We start from the raw sequence: 21436 nt of genomic DNA on the forward strand, positions 1-21436 counted from the left end.
TATGAATGCAGAAGCCCTCTACACCAACATTCCACACAAAGATGGACTACAAGCCGTAAAGAACACTATACCCGATAATGTCACGGCTAACCTGGTGGCTGAACTTTGTGACTTTGTCCTTACCCATAACTATTTTACATTTGGGGACAATGTATACCTTCAGATCAGCGGCACTGCTATGGGTACCCGCATGGCCCCACAGTATGCCAACATTTTTATGGCTGATTTAGAACAACGCTTCCTCAGCTCTCGTCCCCTAACGCCCCTACTCTACTTGCGCTATATTGATGACATCTTCATCATCTGGACCAATGGAAAAGAAGCCCTTGAGGAATTCCACCATGATTTCAACAATTTCCATCCCACCATCAACCTCAGCCTGGTCCAGTCCACACAAGAGATCCACTTCCTGGACACTACAGTGCTAATAAACGATGGTCACATAAACACCACCCTATACCGGAAACCTACTGACCGCTATTCCTACCTACATGCCTCCAGCTTTCACCCTCACCACACCACACGATCCATCGTCTACAGCCAAGCTCTGCGATACAACCGCATTTGCTCCAACCCCTCAGAAGGAGACAAACACCTACAAGATCTCTATCAAGCATTCTTACAACTACAATACCCACCTGTGGAAGTGAAGAAACAGACTGATAGAGCCAGAAGAGTTCCCAGAAGTCACCTACTACAGGACAGGCCTAACAAAGAAAATAACAGAACGCCACTAGCCGTCACCTTCAGCCCCCAACTAAAACCCCTCCAACGCATTATTAAGGATCTACAACCTATCCTGAAGGATGACCCAACACTCTCACAAATCTTGGGAGACAGGCCAGTCCTTGCCTACAGACAGCCCCCCAACCTGAAGCAAATACTCACCAGCAACCACATACCACACAACAGAACCACTAACCCAGGAACCTATCCTTGCAACAAAGCCCGTTGCCAACTGTGCCCACATATCTATTCAGGGGACACCATCACAGGGCCTAATAACATCAGCCACACTATCAGAGGCTCGTTCACCTGCACATCCACCAACGTGATATATGCCATCATGTGCCAGCAATGCCCCTCTGCCATGTACATTGGTCAAACTGGACAGTCTCTACATAAAAGAGTAAATGGACACAAATCAGATGTCAAGAATTATAACATTCATAAACCAGTCAGAGAACACTTCAATCTCTCTGGTCACGCGATTACAGACATGAAAGTCGCTATTTTACAACAAAAAAACTTCAAATCCAGACTCCAGCGAGAAACTGCTGAATTGGAATTCATTTGCAAATTGGATACAATTAACTTAGGCTTGAATAGAGACTGGGAGTGGCGTAGTCATTATGCAAGGTAGCCTATTTCCCCTTGTTTTTTCCTACCCCCCTCCCCCTCAGACGTTCTTGTTAAACCCTGGATTTGTGCTGGAAATGGCCCACCTTGATTATCATACACAATGTAAGGAGAGTGGTCACTTTGGATAAGCTATTACCAGCAGGAGAGTGAGTTTGTGTGTGTGTGTGTGGGGGGGGGGGTGAGAAAACCTGGATTTGTGCTGGAAATGGCCCAACTTGATTATCATACACATTGTAAGGAGAGTGATCACTTTAGATAAGCTATTACCAGCAGGAGAGTGGGGTGGGAGGAGGTATTTTTTCATGCTTTTTGTGTGTATATAATAAGATCTTCTATACTTTCCACAGTATGCATCCGATGAAGTGAGCTGTAGCTCACGAAAGCTTATGCTCAAATAAATTGGTTAGTCTCTAAGGTGCCACAGGTCCTCCTTTTCTTTTTGCGAATACAGACTAACACGACTGTTACTCTGAAACTAGTCAGGAAGACTCGATTTAATCCTGGATTTCTCCATAAAAGTGCATTCTTGTTGGTTGTTATAATACGTATTCTTCACAACTCAGAGATAGATGAGACCCAAACTGGGTCTCTTTTATGGCCTGCTGCCATTATAGGTTTTCTGTTCTCGTGAGAGAATGATATGGTAGATCTCAAATCAATGAAGGCTACACTCAGAAAGACCTCAAGACTTCTGGAATATGCTGCTCAAACAGTTTCACTTTTGTTTCTACTGCCTGTCCCTCCCTTCTCACATTTATCTCCTGACTTCTCCTTGTCCAGATCTATTCCAACCCCAACAATCTTCTATTCATTGAACTTTTTGAAACTTTGCACTTTTAGAGAGAGGTAAGGGACTGACTCTGTGCACACAAATTTGCAGAGAGACAATAGGGTTGAGGTCTGTTATTTCTCACCTCTGTATATTTTCAAGTTTGCAGATGACACTAAACTGGGAGGAGAGGTAGATACGGTGGAAGGTAAGGCTAGGATACAAAGGGACCTAGACAAATTAGAGGACTGGGCCAAAAGAAATCTGATGAGATTCAACAAGGACAAGTGCAGAGTTCTGCACTTAGCACGGAAGAATCTCATGCACTGCTACAGACCAGGGCATGAGTGGCTAGGCACCAGTTCTGCAGAAAAGGACCTAGGGGTTATAGTGGACAAGAAGCTGGATATGAGTCAACAGTGTGTCGTTGTTGCCAAGAAGGGCAATGACATTTTGGGATGTATAAGTAGGGGCATTGCCAGTAGATCGAGGGACATGATTGTTCCCCTCCATTCGAGATTGGTGAGGCCTCATCTGGAGTACTGTGTCCAGTTTTGGGCCCCACACTACAAGAAGGATGTGGAAAAATTGGAAAGAGCCCAGTGAAGGGCAACAACAATGATTAGGGGGCTGGAGCACAGGATTTATGAGGAGAGGCTGAGGGAGCCGGGATTATTTAGTCTGCAGAAGAGAAGAATGAGGGGGGATTTGATAGCTGCTTTCAACTACCTGAAAGGGGGTTCCAAAGAGGATGGATCTAGACTGTTCTCAGTGGTAGCAGATGAGAGAACAAGGAGTAATGGTCTCAAGTTGCAGTGGGGGAGGTTTAGGTTGGATATTAGGAAAATCTTTTTCATTAGGAGGGTGGTGAAGCACTGGAATGCATTATCTAGGGAGGTGGTGGAATCTCCTTCCTTAGAGGTTTTTAAGGTCAGGCTTGACACAGCCCTGGCTGGGATCATTTAGTTGGGGATCGGTCCTGCTTTGAGCAGGGGGTTGGACTAGATGACTTCCTGAGGTCCCTTCCAACCCTGATATTCTATATTATGTATTTAAAAACATTTTTGCTGTTAACAAGCATGTTATCTCTGGAGAGACAAATCCACAGTTTGAGAACTGCAAAACTAAGTATCTCTGATGTCTTCTAGACTGAGCACTGAGTCCCGTTGAGAGGATAGAAAGATTAACCTAAATAATTTACGCAGAAGCCCCTGGAACCCCATAAGATTGGGTCCCTAATCCATGAACTATTGGAACTCACTTACAAAACTTTTCTTAAACATTACATGAATCTATTGTCTCATACTATTGAATTAGAATTTATAGTCACTATTTCATGATGAGATATCTTTGAGCTATAATGTATCTTAATTAAAATGATCTCTAGATCAGATTTTTTTGGTAAAATGCTTTTTTAGGAAAAACCTATTTAAATAAAAAAAACCCCAATTTTTAATTATTTTAAAAATCATTGGATTTTTATCCACCCTGCCCCAAACAGAGCCACCCACCCCACCCATTGCACCCCGAACAGAGACACCCAACCCCCACCAACTGCACCACAAACCCACCCCATACTGAGCCACCCCACCCTCAGTACACCCCAAAGTTACCCTATACAGACCCACTCCACCCCCACCCATTGCACCCTAAACCCACTCTATACACAGCCACCCAATGTACTCCAAGCCCATCCCATACAGTCACCTTACACACACTGCACCCCAACCCCACCCCATAAAGAGCCACTGCACCCTAAACCCACCTCCTACAGAACCACCCACCCGACCCATTGCACCCGAAACCCACTCCCTACAGAGCCACCCCTTATACCCCAAATCCACCCCAGGCAGAGCCACCCCACCCCCACTCCACGGCCCCGCCCCGCTACCGGAGGCCCCGCCCCGCCGCGCCCCGCCCCCGCGCCGGGCGGCCCCGGGCTCAGAGCGGCGGCGGCAGGCTGAGGGGACGCATCGGAGCGCGGCGCGCGACTAGCCCGACTCGGCCGGGATCCGCCTCAGCCCGGCCCCGCAATGGGCTGCACTGTGAGCGCCGAGGACAAGGCGGCGGCCGAGCGCTCTAAGATGATCGACAAGAACCTGCGCGAGGACGGCGAGAAGGCGGCGCGGGAGGTCAAGCTGCTGCTGCTGGGTGAGCCCCGGCCCGCCCGGTCCCGTCCAGTGCCCCGGTCCCCCCGCCAGCCCCCCTCCCCGGCCCGCCTCACCCCCGCCGGTACCGCCCGCCCCGCGCTGCGGCTCCCCGGTCCGCCCTGTACCACCTCGGCAGCCCCCGCCCCTCCTGGTCCCGCCGGCCGGCCCTGCCCAGCGACACCCTCGCCCTCCGCTACCACCCCGCCAGCGCCCTTCTCCGCCCGTCTGGCTCCCGCGGTGCCACTGCCCCGCTTTCCGGTACCACCCTGTCAGCCGCCTGCCTCGCTCCGGCGGTACCGCCCTGCCCTTTATCCCCCCCCCCCCCCCCCAGTACCTGGATCCCTCCTGGTGACACCCCCACCCCCTGGTACCATCCCGCCAGGCTCCTGTCCACCTTGCCCCTGCGGTATTGCCCTGTCCTTGACCCCCGGTACTGCCTGGTACCACCCTGCCCTGTGACACCCCCCTCCCCCCCCCCCGTGCCCAGTACCACCCGCCAGCCCCTTGTCCGGCCTGCCCTGCAACCCCCCGGTCCCGTGGTGCTGCTCTATATCCCCCCAGTCCCTCCTGGTACCACCCTGCCCAACGACACCCTGCCTTTGTACTGTCTGCCCCACTGCCTGGGCCCACCCCCCTGGTCCCGCCCAGCGACACCCTTGCCATCTTCCCCCTGCCCAGCTTGCCTCTGTGATACCACCCAGCCCTGCGTCCGCCCAGTACCCTGGTACCGCCTGGCCCAGCGACCCTCCTCTGGCCCTGCCCTGCGACACTCTCCTGTCCTGGTACCACCTGGCCCAGCCTCCTGGGCCCACCGAGAACCCTCGGTTACACTCCTGGGATTCTCCAGCATCTGAGAGCCTCCCCAGCCTGCTACCTCCCACAGAACACCCCCCTCTGTGGTTCTCAAGGGCCTTTTGAGACCCTGCATACTTTTAGCCTGTCCTATCCAGTGACCTGCTTAGCAGACCCCAAGGTACAGCCCAGTCCATTCTACCAAAGAGCCCCCTACTGGCTTCCTGCACTCCCCTATGTTGCACCTCAGAGACACTCCAAGCCCTCCAGACTGCATTCCCAGGCTGCCTACGTACACCCCAGCAACCCTATGATATACTCCCCTAGGTACAGCCTACACCCCATACATCTCCCCTAATATACACCCTCAGTAAATCCCACCCACCCAGACTCTCTCAATACACCATTGCACAGACCATTGAGCCCACGACCCCCTTACATACACTGACACCCCTTATGTCACAGTCCACACATCTTTTATATCACAGACTCCCTAGTAACATCCCCATATAACTCCAGCCTCCACCCCCATACATGACAGTCCTCCCAGATACCTCTACTTTCTTCTAGATACCATAAGCCCCACCGTAGATGAAAACCCTCTGTTTCAATCCTCAGATACCACAGGCCCCCACCTCTTTCTCAGCCCCATATACCATGGGCGCCTATGTATGGCATATGGAGGCATGTACCTCAGCCCTACATGTACCCCAACTGCCAAGTTTCTCTCACAGCTTTCTTCACTATCCCTCAATTAAGCTCCCCACCCTCATTAAATACAAACTCCTATCCTTCCCTACAAATTCCTGTACAACCCTCTGTGAACACCCTCTCCCCATCTTCCCCCAGAGATCCCCCGAATGAAACCCTTCCATTCCTCCCCCAACTGCCTATTACCCCACTCCCTCCCTTCAGCTACCCTTTTCCTCTGGAAAGGCCAACCCCTCATCTCCACATCCCCAGCTGTCCATGTATCCGCAAAGAATCCCCATTCCTCTGTCAGCCCAACATTTCCACATTGTGAAATACCCCATCCCGTCCAAACCCACCACCCTCCCTGAAGCCTTGTCCACACTCCAGCTACCACATCCCCTCCAAACATGTTCTTCAGCTGCACCCATTCGCATGCACCTCCCCAAATACCCCCTGCCAGTTACAGAACTCCACCCTTGTACAGCTATACACCCTGCCTTGTGTTTTCCAGCCACTCTGCAGAGTAAATGTGTGGAGGGGAGAGCTTTGAGGGTGCCCATGCCCCCCTCCCACATCCATGCAGATGATGATGGAGAAGAGTTAGGATCCCTGTCAACTGTGGCTGGGGATGGATTGCTTGGGAGGAGAGTTGGAGACAGCTGCTGCTCAGAGTGATGGAACTTGGGGGGGGGGGGAATTGAAAACACTTTCATCCTGCTTGATTTGGGGGGCACTGTGGTCTGTGAAGTGAACCCCCCTTGCACTGAGCAGTGCTGCTCAGGGGGCGGAACTGCTTTTTGTTGATTCTTAGTCTCCCCTTTTTGAAACCCTTTGCAATCTGACTGAGACCAGATGGTGTGCTCATCCCCTTCCACGAGATGCCCAGAGTGAGCTGGGTGGGTAGCTTTGTGTCTGCAGTCCCAGGTTACTGGTCAAAGGGCTCTGTCAGCTGCTTTATGCCTTTAGCATTCAGCAGTGTTCCGCACTATTTCTCTCTTCCCTCCTTTCTCTGAGCTCATCATGGGGCCCCGTAAGCTAGGAAAGTAAACATCTATTTCAAATCCTCAGATTTTCTTGCTTTTCTTTTTCCCAAATACCCCCACTTTTTTTTTGAGGGGGGAGAGGAAGTAAATTGATCTTCAGTGCCAAGGTAGCAGGGTATTGAAAGAAAGTGTTTTCTGCAGCCCTTAGTATGACTTGAATGGTGGAAAGCATACCCTGACAAGAAGCAGCAATGTGGATTCAGTATGTGTGGATACTGGATGCTCTTATTTGCTTAGTTCAGTAGCAAACTTTGCACCAGTCCAGCCTGTGTTTACTGCTCCTCAAATATTTTTCCACTTGTTCTGCCCGTCTTTTAATGAAGCTCTAATCCAAATTGAAGATTTGTGCCTTATGGGCATCTGATGATGATGAGAATGATAATGTGTTTGCATACCACTTGCTGTGTTCAAAGTACTTTACAGACATAAAACTCGGACATCTCTGCTCTCTGTCCTTTGGCTTTGGGGAAGAAAGCAGACTTTTAAAAAATTTTTAAATGACCTCCTAACTGGATTTTATTCTGCTTCCTGAAATTCCCAGGAAGAGCAATTCCTCATTTAGCCTTTTAAATGCCATATTATGTGATACTCCCACACAGTGTGGGGAAGCCCAGATGGGGTGGTAAACTGGAAGATGTGGGGTGGGTTGGGACAAGAGGTAATTAGGAGACATAGGATGGAAGGAGAGAAGCATGTGATGGCACAGCAGTTGAGAAAATGTCTGTCTTGTGGATTTTTTAAATAGAGGAAACAGTGGCAGGAAACAATGATGAAATCAGGCAGGCTCATTTCTTTAAACACAACCTTGCATTAGTAACTACATAGTTAACATCTGAGCAGCTCTAGTCAATACAGCATTGTGTTGATAAAATAACAACAGTGACTTCTTGACTTATTTAATATTGGTTAAGTGCCAACAACGTATGTACTCTTGCTAGGAAAGTCCGTGGGCTTATTTGAAGACAGTGCAGATACACTGATGCTTTTTAGAAGGATTTCAGTAAACAAATTAGATCAGATTCCTGTGTTGGTGTGATGTGCTGATGATATCAGGACTGACCAACTGGAATGCAAGATTTCTTAATACCATTAATATTTTAGGCCCTGATCCTGCAATCAGGATCTATGTGGGTGGACACCAGAGTAGCTCCATTGACTTAAATGGGGCTCTGTGCAGGTATGGGGATCTGTTTACAGGATTGGGGACTTAGGTGGGGAGAAGTCCTACACGTATTGATGTAACCTTATTTTTGGGTGTGAAGGATCCAGGCCTAGTCTTGCATCTTTTTTTCCCCTTTAGAAATAAATGGGTCAAGTAAAGCAGCAGCACTAAAACATTGTTTCTTGTAGCCTCTTCAAACCCCCTGCTCCCCATAACTCCTAAATATTTAATAATAAAGCTGCAGAATGAGGTGCCTGTAGTACTTTTATTAGCAAAACAAAAACCCATGCTTGACTCTCCCCCCCCCCCCCCCATGAATTTTCTTTTGTATGAGTCTAGCATCTGTTGGCCTGCATAATTTGTAACATAAACATGCTTGTGATAGCCTGTGGATTTACAGCTGGCTAGGTGAATTCACTGGATAAATAAGGCAGAGGGCAGCAGCTTCACCCATAAACTAAAAATAACTTACAAGGTCGCAGACACCTTTTGGATTTGGATTTCCACCTGTGTTAGAGTAAAGACAACAGGAAACCTGTTTGTAGATCGCTACTGTAGCATTTTTGCTAGCTTTGGTAAAATTCTCTAGCTGAAATGGATACTCGCAGCAAATGGTTTTTTTGGATAATCACTTTTGCACTGAATATTAAATGTGAAACAAGGGCATGAGATTTTCAAAATGCAAATGATGCACATGGTTAATTTACAGGTAATAATATTCCGTATGCTTCACTACTGTATGTTTTCTCAGTTTAGGTGGGGCTGTAGCCATGTCCTTTGCTGTGGCTGTTTAAAGTAACTCATTTAGTAAAAAAGGCCTCCATCCTGCAAGCACTTATTCATGTGCTTCACTTTATTCACACAATGACTGCTGTTGGAGTTAGTAGAACTACTGATATGTAAAGTTAAGCATCGGGGCACGCATTGGTGTAAGGGCTAGTCCAGTATGTGTGTTACAGGTCGTGTCCCATGCCCCCCTTACCCCCTCCATGCCTGTCACTGAGGATCTGAGCTGTTGCAGCCCCCAGCTAGGTAGCCTTGGCTCTGTAGCTCAAGCTGTAAAATCTCCTGTTTTTATCCCTGGAGGTACCCAGTTCAGTCCCTGGTGTGTTGGCCAAGATGTTGGCTGTCACATTTGCAGGATTGCTGCCAAAATGACCATATGTTTTTGAGTGCTACCTGTTGGCTACAAAATTAAAGGGAAGAAAATGTCTTGGCAGCTTTGAGTGGAGGATGAATGTGTGTATTCTGCCCTCTGTCATGCTGTATGTACAGTGCTTGGTTTTGGATGTCCAGTGTGGAATGAATTTTTATTCCCAAATTGTATCTTTATGTTGGAAAGGATGGGAGGTGGGAGGAAGGGAAGCATCCAAATGATACTCTCCACTTCAGAAGTCAAGGATTTACAAAATACAATTCTGATCTTGGTGTGGGGCTCTAAATTCAAAAGTAGAGCAAGACAATTTTTCTTTCTAGCAGCTGTTCAAGTGTAAATAGTGCTGAAGACTTGAGTCATTATTGCCCTATATTTAAGCTGAGACATGTCTGCAAAATACTTTCAAATTAACTTGAAGGCATTGCACAAACAGATTGCTCTTTACTGAGAACAGCAGTAAGACGCCTTACTTCGTAGATTGTGACTAATTGTAATGTTAACTTCGTAATTTCTGAGCACAGTTGTCAATTTTGGGTCAGTTACAACAGGGTGAATCTCATCAGTAAATTCTTATAACAAGCACAAATTTTAATAGACTTTTGAAGAGTGACTGTATAACTGAGGAGTCCCTGGGACTTAGCAAGCACTTTCAGGATGAAAACTGGCTTGACCTTGATGAAATGAGTGGTGAAGAGAATCTGATGTTTGGTCTGTTAGTTGTACGCTAGAAGATGTTCCTCATTGCAAGGCTGAAAGTATGCATGTCTAAGTGATGCTTGCAGATGGACTGTCCCAGGCAGGCTGGTAATGGCAGATGTATTGTATGTACATTAAAGATAAGTCAAGGAAAACTCCTGTGGTATGAGATTATTGTTGTTTGTTTGAGGGGAAAATGGATGTAAGCCTTCTAATCCCAATAGCTCTGAAGTCTGGATTTGTTTTTTCACCAGGTCTGCTGTCTTTACAAAGTGATACCGGTATGCTTCTAATACTCAATTTACATACTTACTCCTTAACGTTCCACTGTAGATGGATTCCCTCCCCCCGCCCCCCCCCAAAAAAAACCAAAAAAACCCCCGCAACAACAAGCTGTGCTCTGATGAAAGTTCTTACTCTATCAAGCTGCTGTGAGCTATTGCTTTGTGAGCCTCTGGAGCAGAGGGTAGTACCACGTTTTATCAGGACATTTGTCTGCTTTGGGGAGAGCAGCTGCAGTCTTCAGAGAACCAACTTCTTGTACAAGCTCAAATTAGTACTTTTCAGCAAACACGGTGGCTTTTGTCTGTTGTGGCTAAAGACTGGACTGAGGTCTCAACAAATCCTCTGTCAAATCAGAACTCTGTCTCTTCCTGCTCTTTATGTGCATTCAAACAGGCTTAAAAGGCTTCTCTTGTCTCGAATCTTTTGCACCAGAGCGTTGGCAAACTAGAATAGTCGTGTAGCTAAGGGCTCGTCTACACTGGCAATTTACAGCGCTGCAACTTTCTTGCTTAGGGTGAAAAAACCCCCCCTGAGCGCAGCAAGTTTCACCACTGTAAAGCGTCAGTGTGAACACTGCACCAGCGCTGGGAGCCGCATCCCCCTTGTGCTCTCCCAGAGCTCTGCCGTGACCACACAAGCCACGTTAAAGCGCTGCCAGTGTAGACTAGCCCTAAATCTCAGTGTGCACCACTTGCCTGGAAAATTTAATCTGCCATTTCAGCTCCAACAAACATGTTAGGGAGGCAGTAGGTAATGTTTTCTGTTGGCTTGATTTTAAATGGTGCCCTGTGATCTCCGTCCTTCTTTCCTCTCTGAATCATGGATGTTTGCTTAGATTTTTCACACAAACATTCATTAGAAGTAGGGCTGTTGGTTGATCGCAGTTTAACTCATGGGATTAACTCAAAATTAATTATGATTAAAAAAATTAATCACGATTAATAGCAGTTTAAATCACTGTTAAACAATAGAATACCAATTGAAATTTATTAAATATTTTGATGTTTTTGTACATATTCAAATATATTGATTTCAGTTACAACACAGTATACAAAGTGTACAGTGCTCACTTTATATTTTTGATTACAAATATTTTCACTGTAAAAATGATAAAATAGTATTTTTCAGTTCACTTCATACAAGTACTGCAGTGCAGTCTCTTTATTGTGAAAGTGTAAGTTACAACCGTAGATTGTTTTGTTTTTAAGTGCAGTTATGTAACAAAAACAATGTAAAATTTTAGAGCCTACAAATCCATTCAGTCCTACTTCTTGTTCAGCCACTTGCTAAGACAGACAAGTTTGTTTACATTTATGGGAGATAATGCTGCCCACTTCTTATTCGGTATGTTTCCTGAAAGTGAGAACAGGTATTTACATGACACTTTTGTAGCTAGCATTTTAAGGTATTTACATGCCAGATATGCTAAACATTTGTATGCTGCTTCAGCCACCCATTCCAGAGGATATGCTTCCATGCTGATGACACGCATTAAAAATAATGCGTTAATTACATTTGTGACTGAAGTCCTTGGGCGAAGAATTGTATGCTCTGTTCTATCCACATTCTGCCGTATATTTCATGTTATAGCAGTCTCGGATAATGACTCAGCAATGGTGTTTGTTTTAAGAACACTTTCACTGTAGATTTGACAAAACACAAAGAAGGTACCAATGTGAGATTTCTAAAGATAGCTTAGCACTCGACCCAAGATTTAAGAATCTGAAGTTCTATCCAAAATCTGATGGGGACAGGGTGTGGAGCATGCTTTCAGAAGTCTTAAAAGAGCAACACTCTGATGTGGAACCTACAGAACCCGAACCACCAAAAAAGAAAATCAACCTTCTGCTGGTGGCATCTGACTTGGGTGATGAAAATGAACATGTGCTGGTCTGCACTGCTTTGGATCGTTATCGAGCAGAACCCATCATCAGCATGGATGCGTGTCCTCTGGAGTGGTGGTTGAAGCATGAAGGGACATCTGAATTTTTAGCGCATCTGGCGCATAAATATTGTGCGACACCAGCTACAATGGTGCCATGAGAATGCCTGTTCTCACTTTTAGGTGACATTGTAAACAAGAATCAGGCAGCATTATCTTCTGCAAATGTAAACAAACTTGTTTGTCTGAGCGATTTGCTGACCAAGAAGTAGGACTGAGTGGACTTGTAGACTCTAAAGTTTACATTGTTTTGTTTTTGAATGCAGTTATTTTTTGTACATAATTCTACATTTGTAAGTTCAACTTTCATGATAAAAAGAAAAGGAGTACTTGTGGCACCTTAGAGACCAACAAATTTATTTGAGCATAAGCATCCGATGAAGTGAGCTGTAGCTCACGAAAGCTTATGCTCCAGTTAATTTGTTAGTCTCTAAACAAATTAATTGGAGCATAAGCTTTCGTAAGCTACAGCTCACTTCATCGGATGCTTATGCTCAAATAAATTTGTTGGTCTCTAAGGTGCCACAAGTACTCCTTTTCTTTTTGCGGATACAGACTAACATGGCTGCTACTCTGAAACCTTTCATGATAAAGAGATGGCACTACAGTACTTGTATTCGGTGAACTGAAAAATACTATTATTTTTTACAGTGCAAATATTTGTAAAAAAAAAAATAAAGTGAGCACTGTACACTTTGTATTCTGTGTTGTAATTGAAATCAAATACAAGTACTGCAGTGCAATCTCTTTATCATGAAAGTGCAAGTTGAAAATGTAGAAAACATCAAAAATTTAAGTGGTATTACATTATTTTTTTAAAAGTGCGATTAATCACAATTTTTTTAATCGTTTGAGAGCCCTAATTAGACGTTTTAGTGTTTGAATGGCTTATTCCAGTGGGCCATAAATTACCAAAACAAAACTTGTGGCCGCTTTGAATCAAGCGCGCTCCGTCCCAGAAGCTTCCTTTGGTGGGATTCACCCTTGAATTTGCCCATCATTTAGTGTCAAAAATAAACTGCTGCACAAGGGGAAAAATGTTTTTTTAAAAAAGACAGACTTTGGTTAGTAATTCTAAATTATTGTAAGACTTTCCATCTCTCTCCTTAAGGAATGTTAGCATTAGAAAAAAAATGGCTATGCAGCTTTGTTCCAAGGTTGAGTCTTTAGCTAAAAATAAATACAACTAAAGACTGTTCAGCTGGCTTGGAAACTATTTCCAAAGCCAATGAGAAATACCCTCCTGTTACCAAAGAGAAAAGTGTTGCCGAATTTTGCTGACCCGAAAGTAGGGTGGAGAGTTTCACTTGTGCTATTGCTGCAGATCTAGATGCATTCTCTTGTTAAATTTCCATTCTCAGAAAACCAGCCCTTGACTCTCTGACACGCAGCTCTCCCTGTAGGGTAGTCCCTTTTGTGTCTGAGCAGTATGAGCTATTTTAATTTAGATCTAAGCTCTGCCTCTGGGGAGGAGTGATGGAAATAATTTCATTCTCTTAATGGCTTCTTTATAATTAGTTTAGTAACTCTGATTGTGCCCAGAAGTTTTTGATATCTCTGTGGACCAAGGGTTTTTTTTTTTATCAGTTCAGATGTGAAAGTTGGCTTCATTTACCAGAGAAACTTAAAAAAAACAAAAACTTATCTTGCTGACGAGGAGTTGAAGAAAGCAAAGGCCCTAGCTATTCATCTCAGCCCAAGTATGCTCTCCAGAAGCATGGGAGACATAGTTTCTCCAGCAACTGTGAAGGTAGTGGAATATTGTAGCAGAATTAACATTTTGGAGCAGCGATAGTAATTGTTGTCTTATAACACTGGGAGAAAACTGGAACCACCAGGACCTCTGGAATTTAACAGTTCATCAAGGCTAATTTCAGTGGCAGTGCAAACCAAACTGTGTGCCAAACAGTTTTTCAAATTTTACTGTAAGGGTAACTAAATTTTTTGGCGCATTTACCCAGTAGGAGAACATAACTACTTATAGCAGAGCAGCATCAAACATACAGTGCTACTCATGGACTTAATCACGTCAAAGAACATATGCTTCTGTTCTAGAACATTGTTATCAGATAGTAGATTTTTGTCACTGCTTATTTTGGAAAAAAAATCTTTGGTCTGTAGACAGAGTTAATGAGAGTGGGTGTGTGTATACAATATATATACTTTCTACAGCTGAGTAAGGCATGAACATATGCAAAATAGTTAAATAATATTGTCTCTATTAGATGGTCTGAGATCTACAGTTCCACAAATGGAGAATGATGAATAGATTGGAAAACATGCCTTATAATATGCAGTGCTGATAGCCGTGTTGGTCCCAGGATATTAGAGAGACAGTGTGGGTGACGTAATATCTTTTATTGGACCAAGCTTTCAAGCCACACAGAGCTGCTCTTCAGGTCTCTTCCTGAGGAAGAGCTCTGTGTGGCTTGAAAGCTTGTCTCTCACCAACAGAAGTTGGTCCAATAAAAGATACTCCCTCGCCCGCCATGCCTTAAAGTGTTGGACTCCCAGAGCTCAATCTATTTAGCTTAACAAAGAGATGTGACTTGATCACAGTCTGCAAGTACCTACACGGGGAACTAAACTTTCATAATGGGCTCTTCAGTCTAGCGTACAAAGATATAACAAGATCCACTGGCTGGAAGATGAAGCTAGACAAATTCAGACTGGAAATAAAGTGTAAATTTTTATCAGGGAGAGTAATTAACCCCTGGCACAAGTTATCCTGAGCTGTGGTGGATTCTCCATCACTGGAAATTTGTAAATCAAGGGCAGGAGTACATTTAAAACACTGCAGCAGCACAGCTCTTCAGTGAAGACACTCCAACACTGATGGGAGCTCTGCCATCAACATAATTAATTCACCTCCATGAGAGGAGGTAGCTATGTCAAGGGGAGGAGCTATTCTGTCAACATAGTGCTGTCTACAAAGAGGGTTAGGTCGGTATAACTGCATCACTCAGGGATTTTGCACACCCCTGAGTGATGGATAGTGATACCAATGTAAGTGTATAGTGTAGATCTGGCCCAAGATTGGATATTTTTCTAAAAGATCTGCTTTAGTTCTAACAGGAATTATTTGGGGGCAGGTTTCAGTTCTCTGGCCTGTGTCACACAGGAGGTCAGACTGGATGATCACAGTGGTCCCTTCTGGCCTTAGAATGTAAATCTGATTGTCGTTAAGGTTACTGGATGGCTGACAGCCACTAGTAAGTTTTAATTTTTCTTGCCATTCAGAAATTTGCCTGTTCAAAAAGTATAGTGTACTTAAAGGTTTTGTTTAATGGCTAAGCTGTCTTTGTTTAGTCACACATCCAGCCATGTCTAAACCAATCTCAGTGTAACTATTCCATAATGATACAGTAGGAAAAACCTCGCTTCACTGTTCCAGCGTCCATCCGGCAAATAATTGTATCTTCATCAATCATTTGAAATAATAGAATTCAAGTAATTGAAACTGAACGTATTAGTGCAGCATATCTGTCTCCTGCTTGTAAAAATAAACATCTTGGCTGTGCCTCAACCTTTCGCTCAAATAAATGAATCACCCTTTGTCTAGCAGTAGCAGACCACTGTCCTGTGACATTTGTTCTGTTTTGTTAACATTGTCTTTAGTGATTTAAAAAAAAAATGAACAAGTGATTTAATTTCTGGTTGATCCCTGACTGAAGAGTTCTTGGTGGTTTTTTAAATTATTACCTTTTAAATGGTCTCCATCCAGTATAGTTCTTGTAGTCAAGTGATTTATTTAGATGTCATACCTCCTAGGCATAATTGGGGCTCAGAGCAATTGTCTCAGGCTCTTTGCAACCTCAGGCATGTGTTGCTGCGCTGGTTACGCCCAGGGCAGCTTCCTCCCTTTAAGGGTTTGCCTTTACTGCATAGTGAACTCAAGTGTTGCCCCTAATTTGCAAGCATGCTGAATTATGTGGCTGGCCTGAGCGGGGATATAGGCCAAAATTGAGTGAGTACATCTAGTCAGCTGCTGATTGACCACTTTGTAGTATGGATGCAGGCTAGTGCCAGCTGAGCACTTCTAATGCTGCCGTGCCTTGCCACAATTTTCCCAGTGTGCCCAGAAAGGACAGACAGGTTCTCCCACACATACTTCCATGCAAAGAACCATGGGATGTGCTCCTAGAAGTCGTAACGCCACCCATGAGTGAGTGCAGTGCCTGTGTGGACACAGCAAGTCACTGCTTAGTTTGCAGGGTTGCTGCTTTCACTTGAACTCAGTTAACTTGGGTGTAGGTAATTGGAGTTAACTCTGCAGTGAAGACATAAGCAATTGAGAGCTGTTGTTTCAGGCTCTCTGCAGACACAGGCAAACACCACTGCATCCGTTACACCCTCTGAGTTATTGTTTCTCATGTTAAATTTTATCATCAGTGTCTGAAAAATCCCCTTTTTAATAGGAAACGTTTCTGTGTGTGTGTGTTGCTTTCCTCAGTCTGCAGACAGCTCCAGTACTTTTGCTATTGCTCAGAGCTTTGCCAAGCTGCATCAGGCTGAAGTTAATTCAGGACCGTTTAGATGCTTCAGCTCAGAACCCTGTGGGCAGAAGTGAAACTATTGGTCACATCAGTTTCATGCAGCTGCTTGGGAAGGTCATGAGTAGCAGTGGAGGAAGGGATTGGAATTTCTTCTTATGGGGAAGAGGACCCAGAAAAGAGTCTGAGGGAGGGGTGGGGCAATGGACAGCCCCCATTCTCCTCTGTGGCAGCCGGGATCCTCTCTGGGACAGAAGAGTTGGCTGGCACATGCTTCTGTCCAGCTGCATGTAGAGAGTGGAGCTACTGTTATAACAACACCTAAGATTCTGGAACTGATGAGCTGTTCTCTCCCTTTCCAGTTTTCAGATTTATTTTTTTTAAGGTAGTGAAACAGACTAGATGCAAACTGTTGTCAAGTGCAGAGCTGTATAGTCTGTTTGTGTGGCTTTTTTCCACAGCAACAGGGAGAGGAAAAATATTTTTAAAAATAGGAAAATATGCTTGTAAATCCCAAAAAACTGGCAAGGGACTTCTGGGGTAAAGTGCGGTACCTGAAACTACGTTAGTCTTTTTTTTTTTTCTTTTTTTTCCTTCAGTTGACTAAATCTCAAATTGGTGGTGTCCCTCTAATCTTCCTGGCAGCTTCATTCCCCAAGCTACTGTAGCCTTCTTAAACTTCCCACTTAGGATTTTAAGTAGATTTTTCTCTTATCACTCTCCCTCCGCCAAGTATAACTCTTTATGATTGTAAAGCAGCAGGTATATTTTTCCAGGAACAGATTTTAGGACTCAGCAAATGCTGCAGAGAACTTTTCTAGTTATTTTAATTAAAACTAGTCCTTCTGGGGTCTCCCAGTAATACAATACTTCCTCTCTACCCCCCGCACCCCACATGAAGCTCCATCATTTAAAACAAAACATCATATTGAGTTGAGAGGAGGAAAAATCCAGCCCAGCTGCTAAAGTTCAGTTTACTCTGGAGTTCTGAGTTGTCTTTGGTCCATTTTCTTTACAGATGACAGTGACCATAAGTAAGTGGATATTGGCTTTCTCCCAGACACCCAAGTTATTTTTAGATTGTGAAGGTTTTCTGCTGTAGCATGTGGTGAGGCAAGTGGTTCTATGTTTGGGTGGGGGAAAAAATATTGTGCAGTAATACGTTACTTAGGTTAATTTCACACCCACCCTACGTTTTTCTGTAGAATTTTGCCTGTTACAATTTTTATTTGCTTCCTGATGTTGTATTGGACTTGATTGTTTGAATGCATGCCAAAATAACTTTTTTTTAAAAAAAACAATCCTGTTCTTAGGATGTTATCACTCTGATAACTTGGCTGAGATGTCGTGTCCTGCCAAGAATAAGAATGAACTCTTAGGCAGTTAGTTGCATAACTTTTCGGGGGGAGGTGAAAGTGAGAGATGGGAGAAATTGACATAGTTGATGCATTAGATGTACAAGTAAATAGTCTTCAGTATATGGAGTTTGATCTTTTAACAAGTAATAAAATCATACTTAAAAATAAGAGTCTGAAATGTCAGCTATCTGGTTACTTCAGAACATTTTTTGGAATTGTATTCAGTGGCTGCTTTTGTTTTGTTGTCTACATGAACAGTTACAAGCTCTCTGTGGGTGTGTCTTTAAAAAACAGACCCCTTGCCAATAATCTCACTGGGTCTCAGTAAATGATATGTAACAGTTCCTTCCTGGTGCCTGGATCAAGGGGGCTATGATTGGGTTGTGTGTGTGGCTTTTATTTTTGTTTGTAACTGACCTTTTTGGAGGCCCCTCCCCCACCTCTTGTGAACTGGCCTCTTGCAGGAAAAATTTACTCAGCAACCTTTTCTTCTGTTTTCGAGGCTTGCATAAAAATAGAGGAAGGGAGGGGCTGGCTGCAACTCTGAGGCTTCGTTTTCCCAGTGCAGTAGGTGGAGCTAGGGTGGGGTGTGTGTGTGTGTGTGTGTGTGTTACTGCCCATTTTGTTGCATTTCACTTGAGTGACTTTCCGCTATGGTTAACGGACTGTGGTGCCCCCTCCCCTGCTCTGAACTTCATCAGTAGTAGTACTGAAATGTTTCCAAATTTAGGTGTTTGCCCTGAAGCACCTAAATCCATAAGGAGGCACATAATTGGTCCTAACTCTCCCACCCCGCCTCAGAGTGCTGAGCACTCCCAGCTGCCCTATTTTCCACTGGGGTTTGGAAGCCCTCAACTGCTCTGAAAAGCAGGTCACCTACTCTGGTTGCTTAACCTGAGGCCACTGAGGTTTGCAATCTTTGACTGAAGTTTCGTCTCTCTCCCCCCCGCCCCCCTTCCACCCAGTCAAGCACCCTACTATACTTCTTTTAAACACAGATTTTGTTGCAATGTTAAAGTCTTCTTGCCAGACTCTGAGATCAGGGCCTAAGTGAGGGCTCCAGGCACCCCTCCCATCCTGTTGCCAGTCCCCTCGCAGTAGCTGTTAGCAAAGGAGGAAATTCTGAGGCATTGAGGGTTGCACTCACAACATTACCCAGGATACTTCTCCAGCTTACAGTTATGTTGTATCACTGGGAGTCTGATCCCTGGGAACACACTGAAAGGTTTAACCTATGCTTTTATTTTGTGTTGAATCCAGATGTTACAGGGACATCTGTCAGGTCAGTTTTGGCTCCACAGTTAGGTTCCCTAGGTCTAAGCATGTATAGAACCTTAAAAACCAACAGAAATGTTTCCATTAGAAACTTCTGGAAAGTTTCCTTTCTCCCCCCTCCAATGTTTGTAAACTAACCTTGGCTGCTTTATGCTGGTGACCCAGGAAGTGAAATTGACAAACTCACTAGTCTGTTTTCAGTGTAGTGAGCTGATAAAAATGCCTAACTGTCAAAAATACAGCAAAAATACATGCATCCGATGAAGTGAGCTGTAGCTCACGAAAGCTTATGCTCAGATAAATTGGTTAGTCTCTACGGTGCCACAAGTACTCCTTTTCTTTTTGCGGATACAGACTAAACACTGCTGCTACTCTGAAGCTAGTGAAAAGTAAATGAGAACATATAACATTAATAAGCTGTGGTGTTTGACAGTGGTAAACGAACTGCTTTCTTAATGGGATTTTTAACCATGTGGTGTCCCTTTAAAAGTAAACTTGGTCATGATCAGTGGGGGTTTTCAACTCCAGGACAAAGGTGGATTTGGAAGAAATGGGAGGCAGCCTAAAAAGACCTTTAGGATTTAGAACCTGAAGGAATCCTTGGTATGAAATTCACAGCAAACTGAGGGGCTTATAAAATAGCAACCATTGAGTTTTTCTGTGCTTACCTTGCAAGAGCTGAGAGCCTCACTAATGCTTATAGCGGTGCAGAGAGCTGTATGCCTAGCAGGGCTTTGGAACCTAGCAATGCAGGAAAGAGCTGTGAACTTGGATCTTGGCAAGGGGAGGTGACTTTCAAGTATATCAAAACGGATTAGTAAATGTTAAGTCTAAATAGACAACTTTAGGTTCTATGTGTTTTCTCTATTTTAAAAAAATAAATGTCTGCTGGCTCACTTTTGTTTCCTGCTAGAAGCTCAGCTGGAGGAGCTCTGCTCATCATGGATACTTTTTTTTTTTTTTTTTTTTTTAAATAAAAAGGTACATCTTTGACACTCCTGAGCCTAAGGACTTGCCTACACTAGAAAGATGGGCCTTTTAAATATACTGATATGGGTCTGGTCTACATGAGAAAATTAGTTTGGCTTAACTATGTCAGTCAGGGGTGTGAAAAATCCACACCACTAGGTAATCCACCTCCCCAGGAGGCAGTAGTAGTCTTCTGTTGACCTAGTGCTGTCTACACAGAGACTTAACAGTAAAATCTTCCCCTAGTATGGGGGCAGTTACATCACTGGAAAGGTGCTTTCTGCTGGTGTAGTTATTGGGAAGGGGACTATGCTATACTGGTATAAAGAAACTTCATATTGGTGCATCCACAACTGGGATTGTCCCAGTATTGGTATTTGTTACCCCATACAAAATGTGTATGTGGAGCGGGCTGAAGATGGAATGCGCCACCTTGAAAAGTGATATTGTCCCACCCTTACTTGGCAACTTGTAAACCCACCTCAACATAGCTTTCATGTATTAAACAAAGGGTTAAAATGTCTGGACCCTGAGGCATTCAGCAAGGACAAGTGCAGAGTCCTGCACTTAGGAATCCCATGCACCGCTACAGACTAGGGACAAAATGGCTAGGCAACAGTTCTGCAGAAAAGGACCTAGGGGTTACAGTGGACAAGAAGGTGGATATCAGTCAACAGTGTGCCCTTGTAGCCAAGAAGGCTAACGGCATTTTGGGCTGTATAAATAGGGGCATTGTCAGCAGATCGAGGGACGTGATCATTCCCCTCTTTTTGGCATTGGTGAGGCCTCATCTGGAGTACTGTGTCCAGTTTTGGGCCCCACACTACAAGAAGGATGTGGAAAAATTGGAAAGAGTTCAGTGGAGGGCAACAAAAATGATTAGGGGGCTGGAGCACATGACTTATGAGGAGAGGCTGAGGGAACTGGGATTATTAAGTCTGCAGAAGAGAAGAACGAGTGGGGATTTGATAGCGACTTTCAACTACCTGAAATGGGGGTTCCAAAGAGGATGGATCTAGACTGTTCTCAGTGGTAGCAGATGAGAGAACAAGGAGTAATGGTCTCAAATTGCAGTGGGGGAGGTTGGATGCTAGGAAAAACTTTTCCTCTAGGAGGGTGGTGAAGCACTAGAATGGGTTACCTAGGGAGGTGGTGGATTCTCCTTCCTTAGAGGTTTTTAAGGTCAGGCTTGACAAAGCCCTGGCTGGGATGATTTAATTGGGGATTGAATCATAGACTCATAGAATCTCAGGGTTGGAAGGGACCTCAGGAGGTCATCTAGTCCAACCCC

The 21436-nt window shown here is 44.5% G+C and overlaps 1 protein-coding gene across 1 annotated transcript in view; it reads left to right on the forward strand.

The window, feature by feature from the left end:
* The first annotated feature begins 4053 nt into the window (after positions 1 to 4053).
* The window catches only part of GNAI2 (G protein subunit alpha i2), a 207106-nt gene continuing 189723 nt past the window's right edge, over positions 4054 to 21436 (forward strand). The window contains exon 1 of the mRNA XM_074958354.1: positions 4054 to 4282. Within this exon, the coding sequence (XP_074814455.1) occupies positions 4165 to 4282 (118 nt within the window). The 5' untranslated portion in view covers positions 4054 to 4164. The remainder of the gene's footprint in view (positions 4283 to 21436) is intronic.

This window comes from Natator depressus, chromosome 7, assembly GCF_965152275.1.
Source record: "Natator depressus isolate rNatDep1 chromosome 7, rNatDep2.hap1, whole genome shotgun sequence".
In the NCBI taxonomy this organism is placed as follows: domain Eukaryota; kingdom Metazoa; phylum Chordata; order Testudines; family Cheloniidae; genus Natator; species Natator depressus.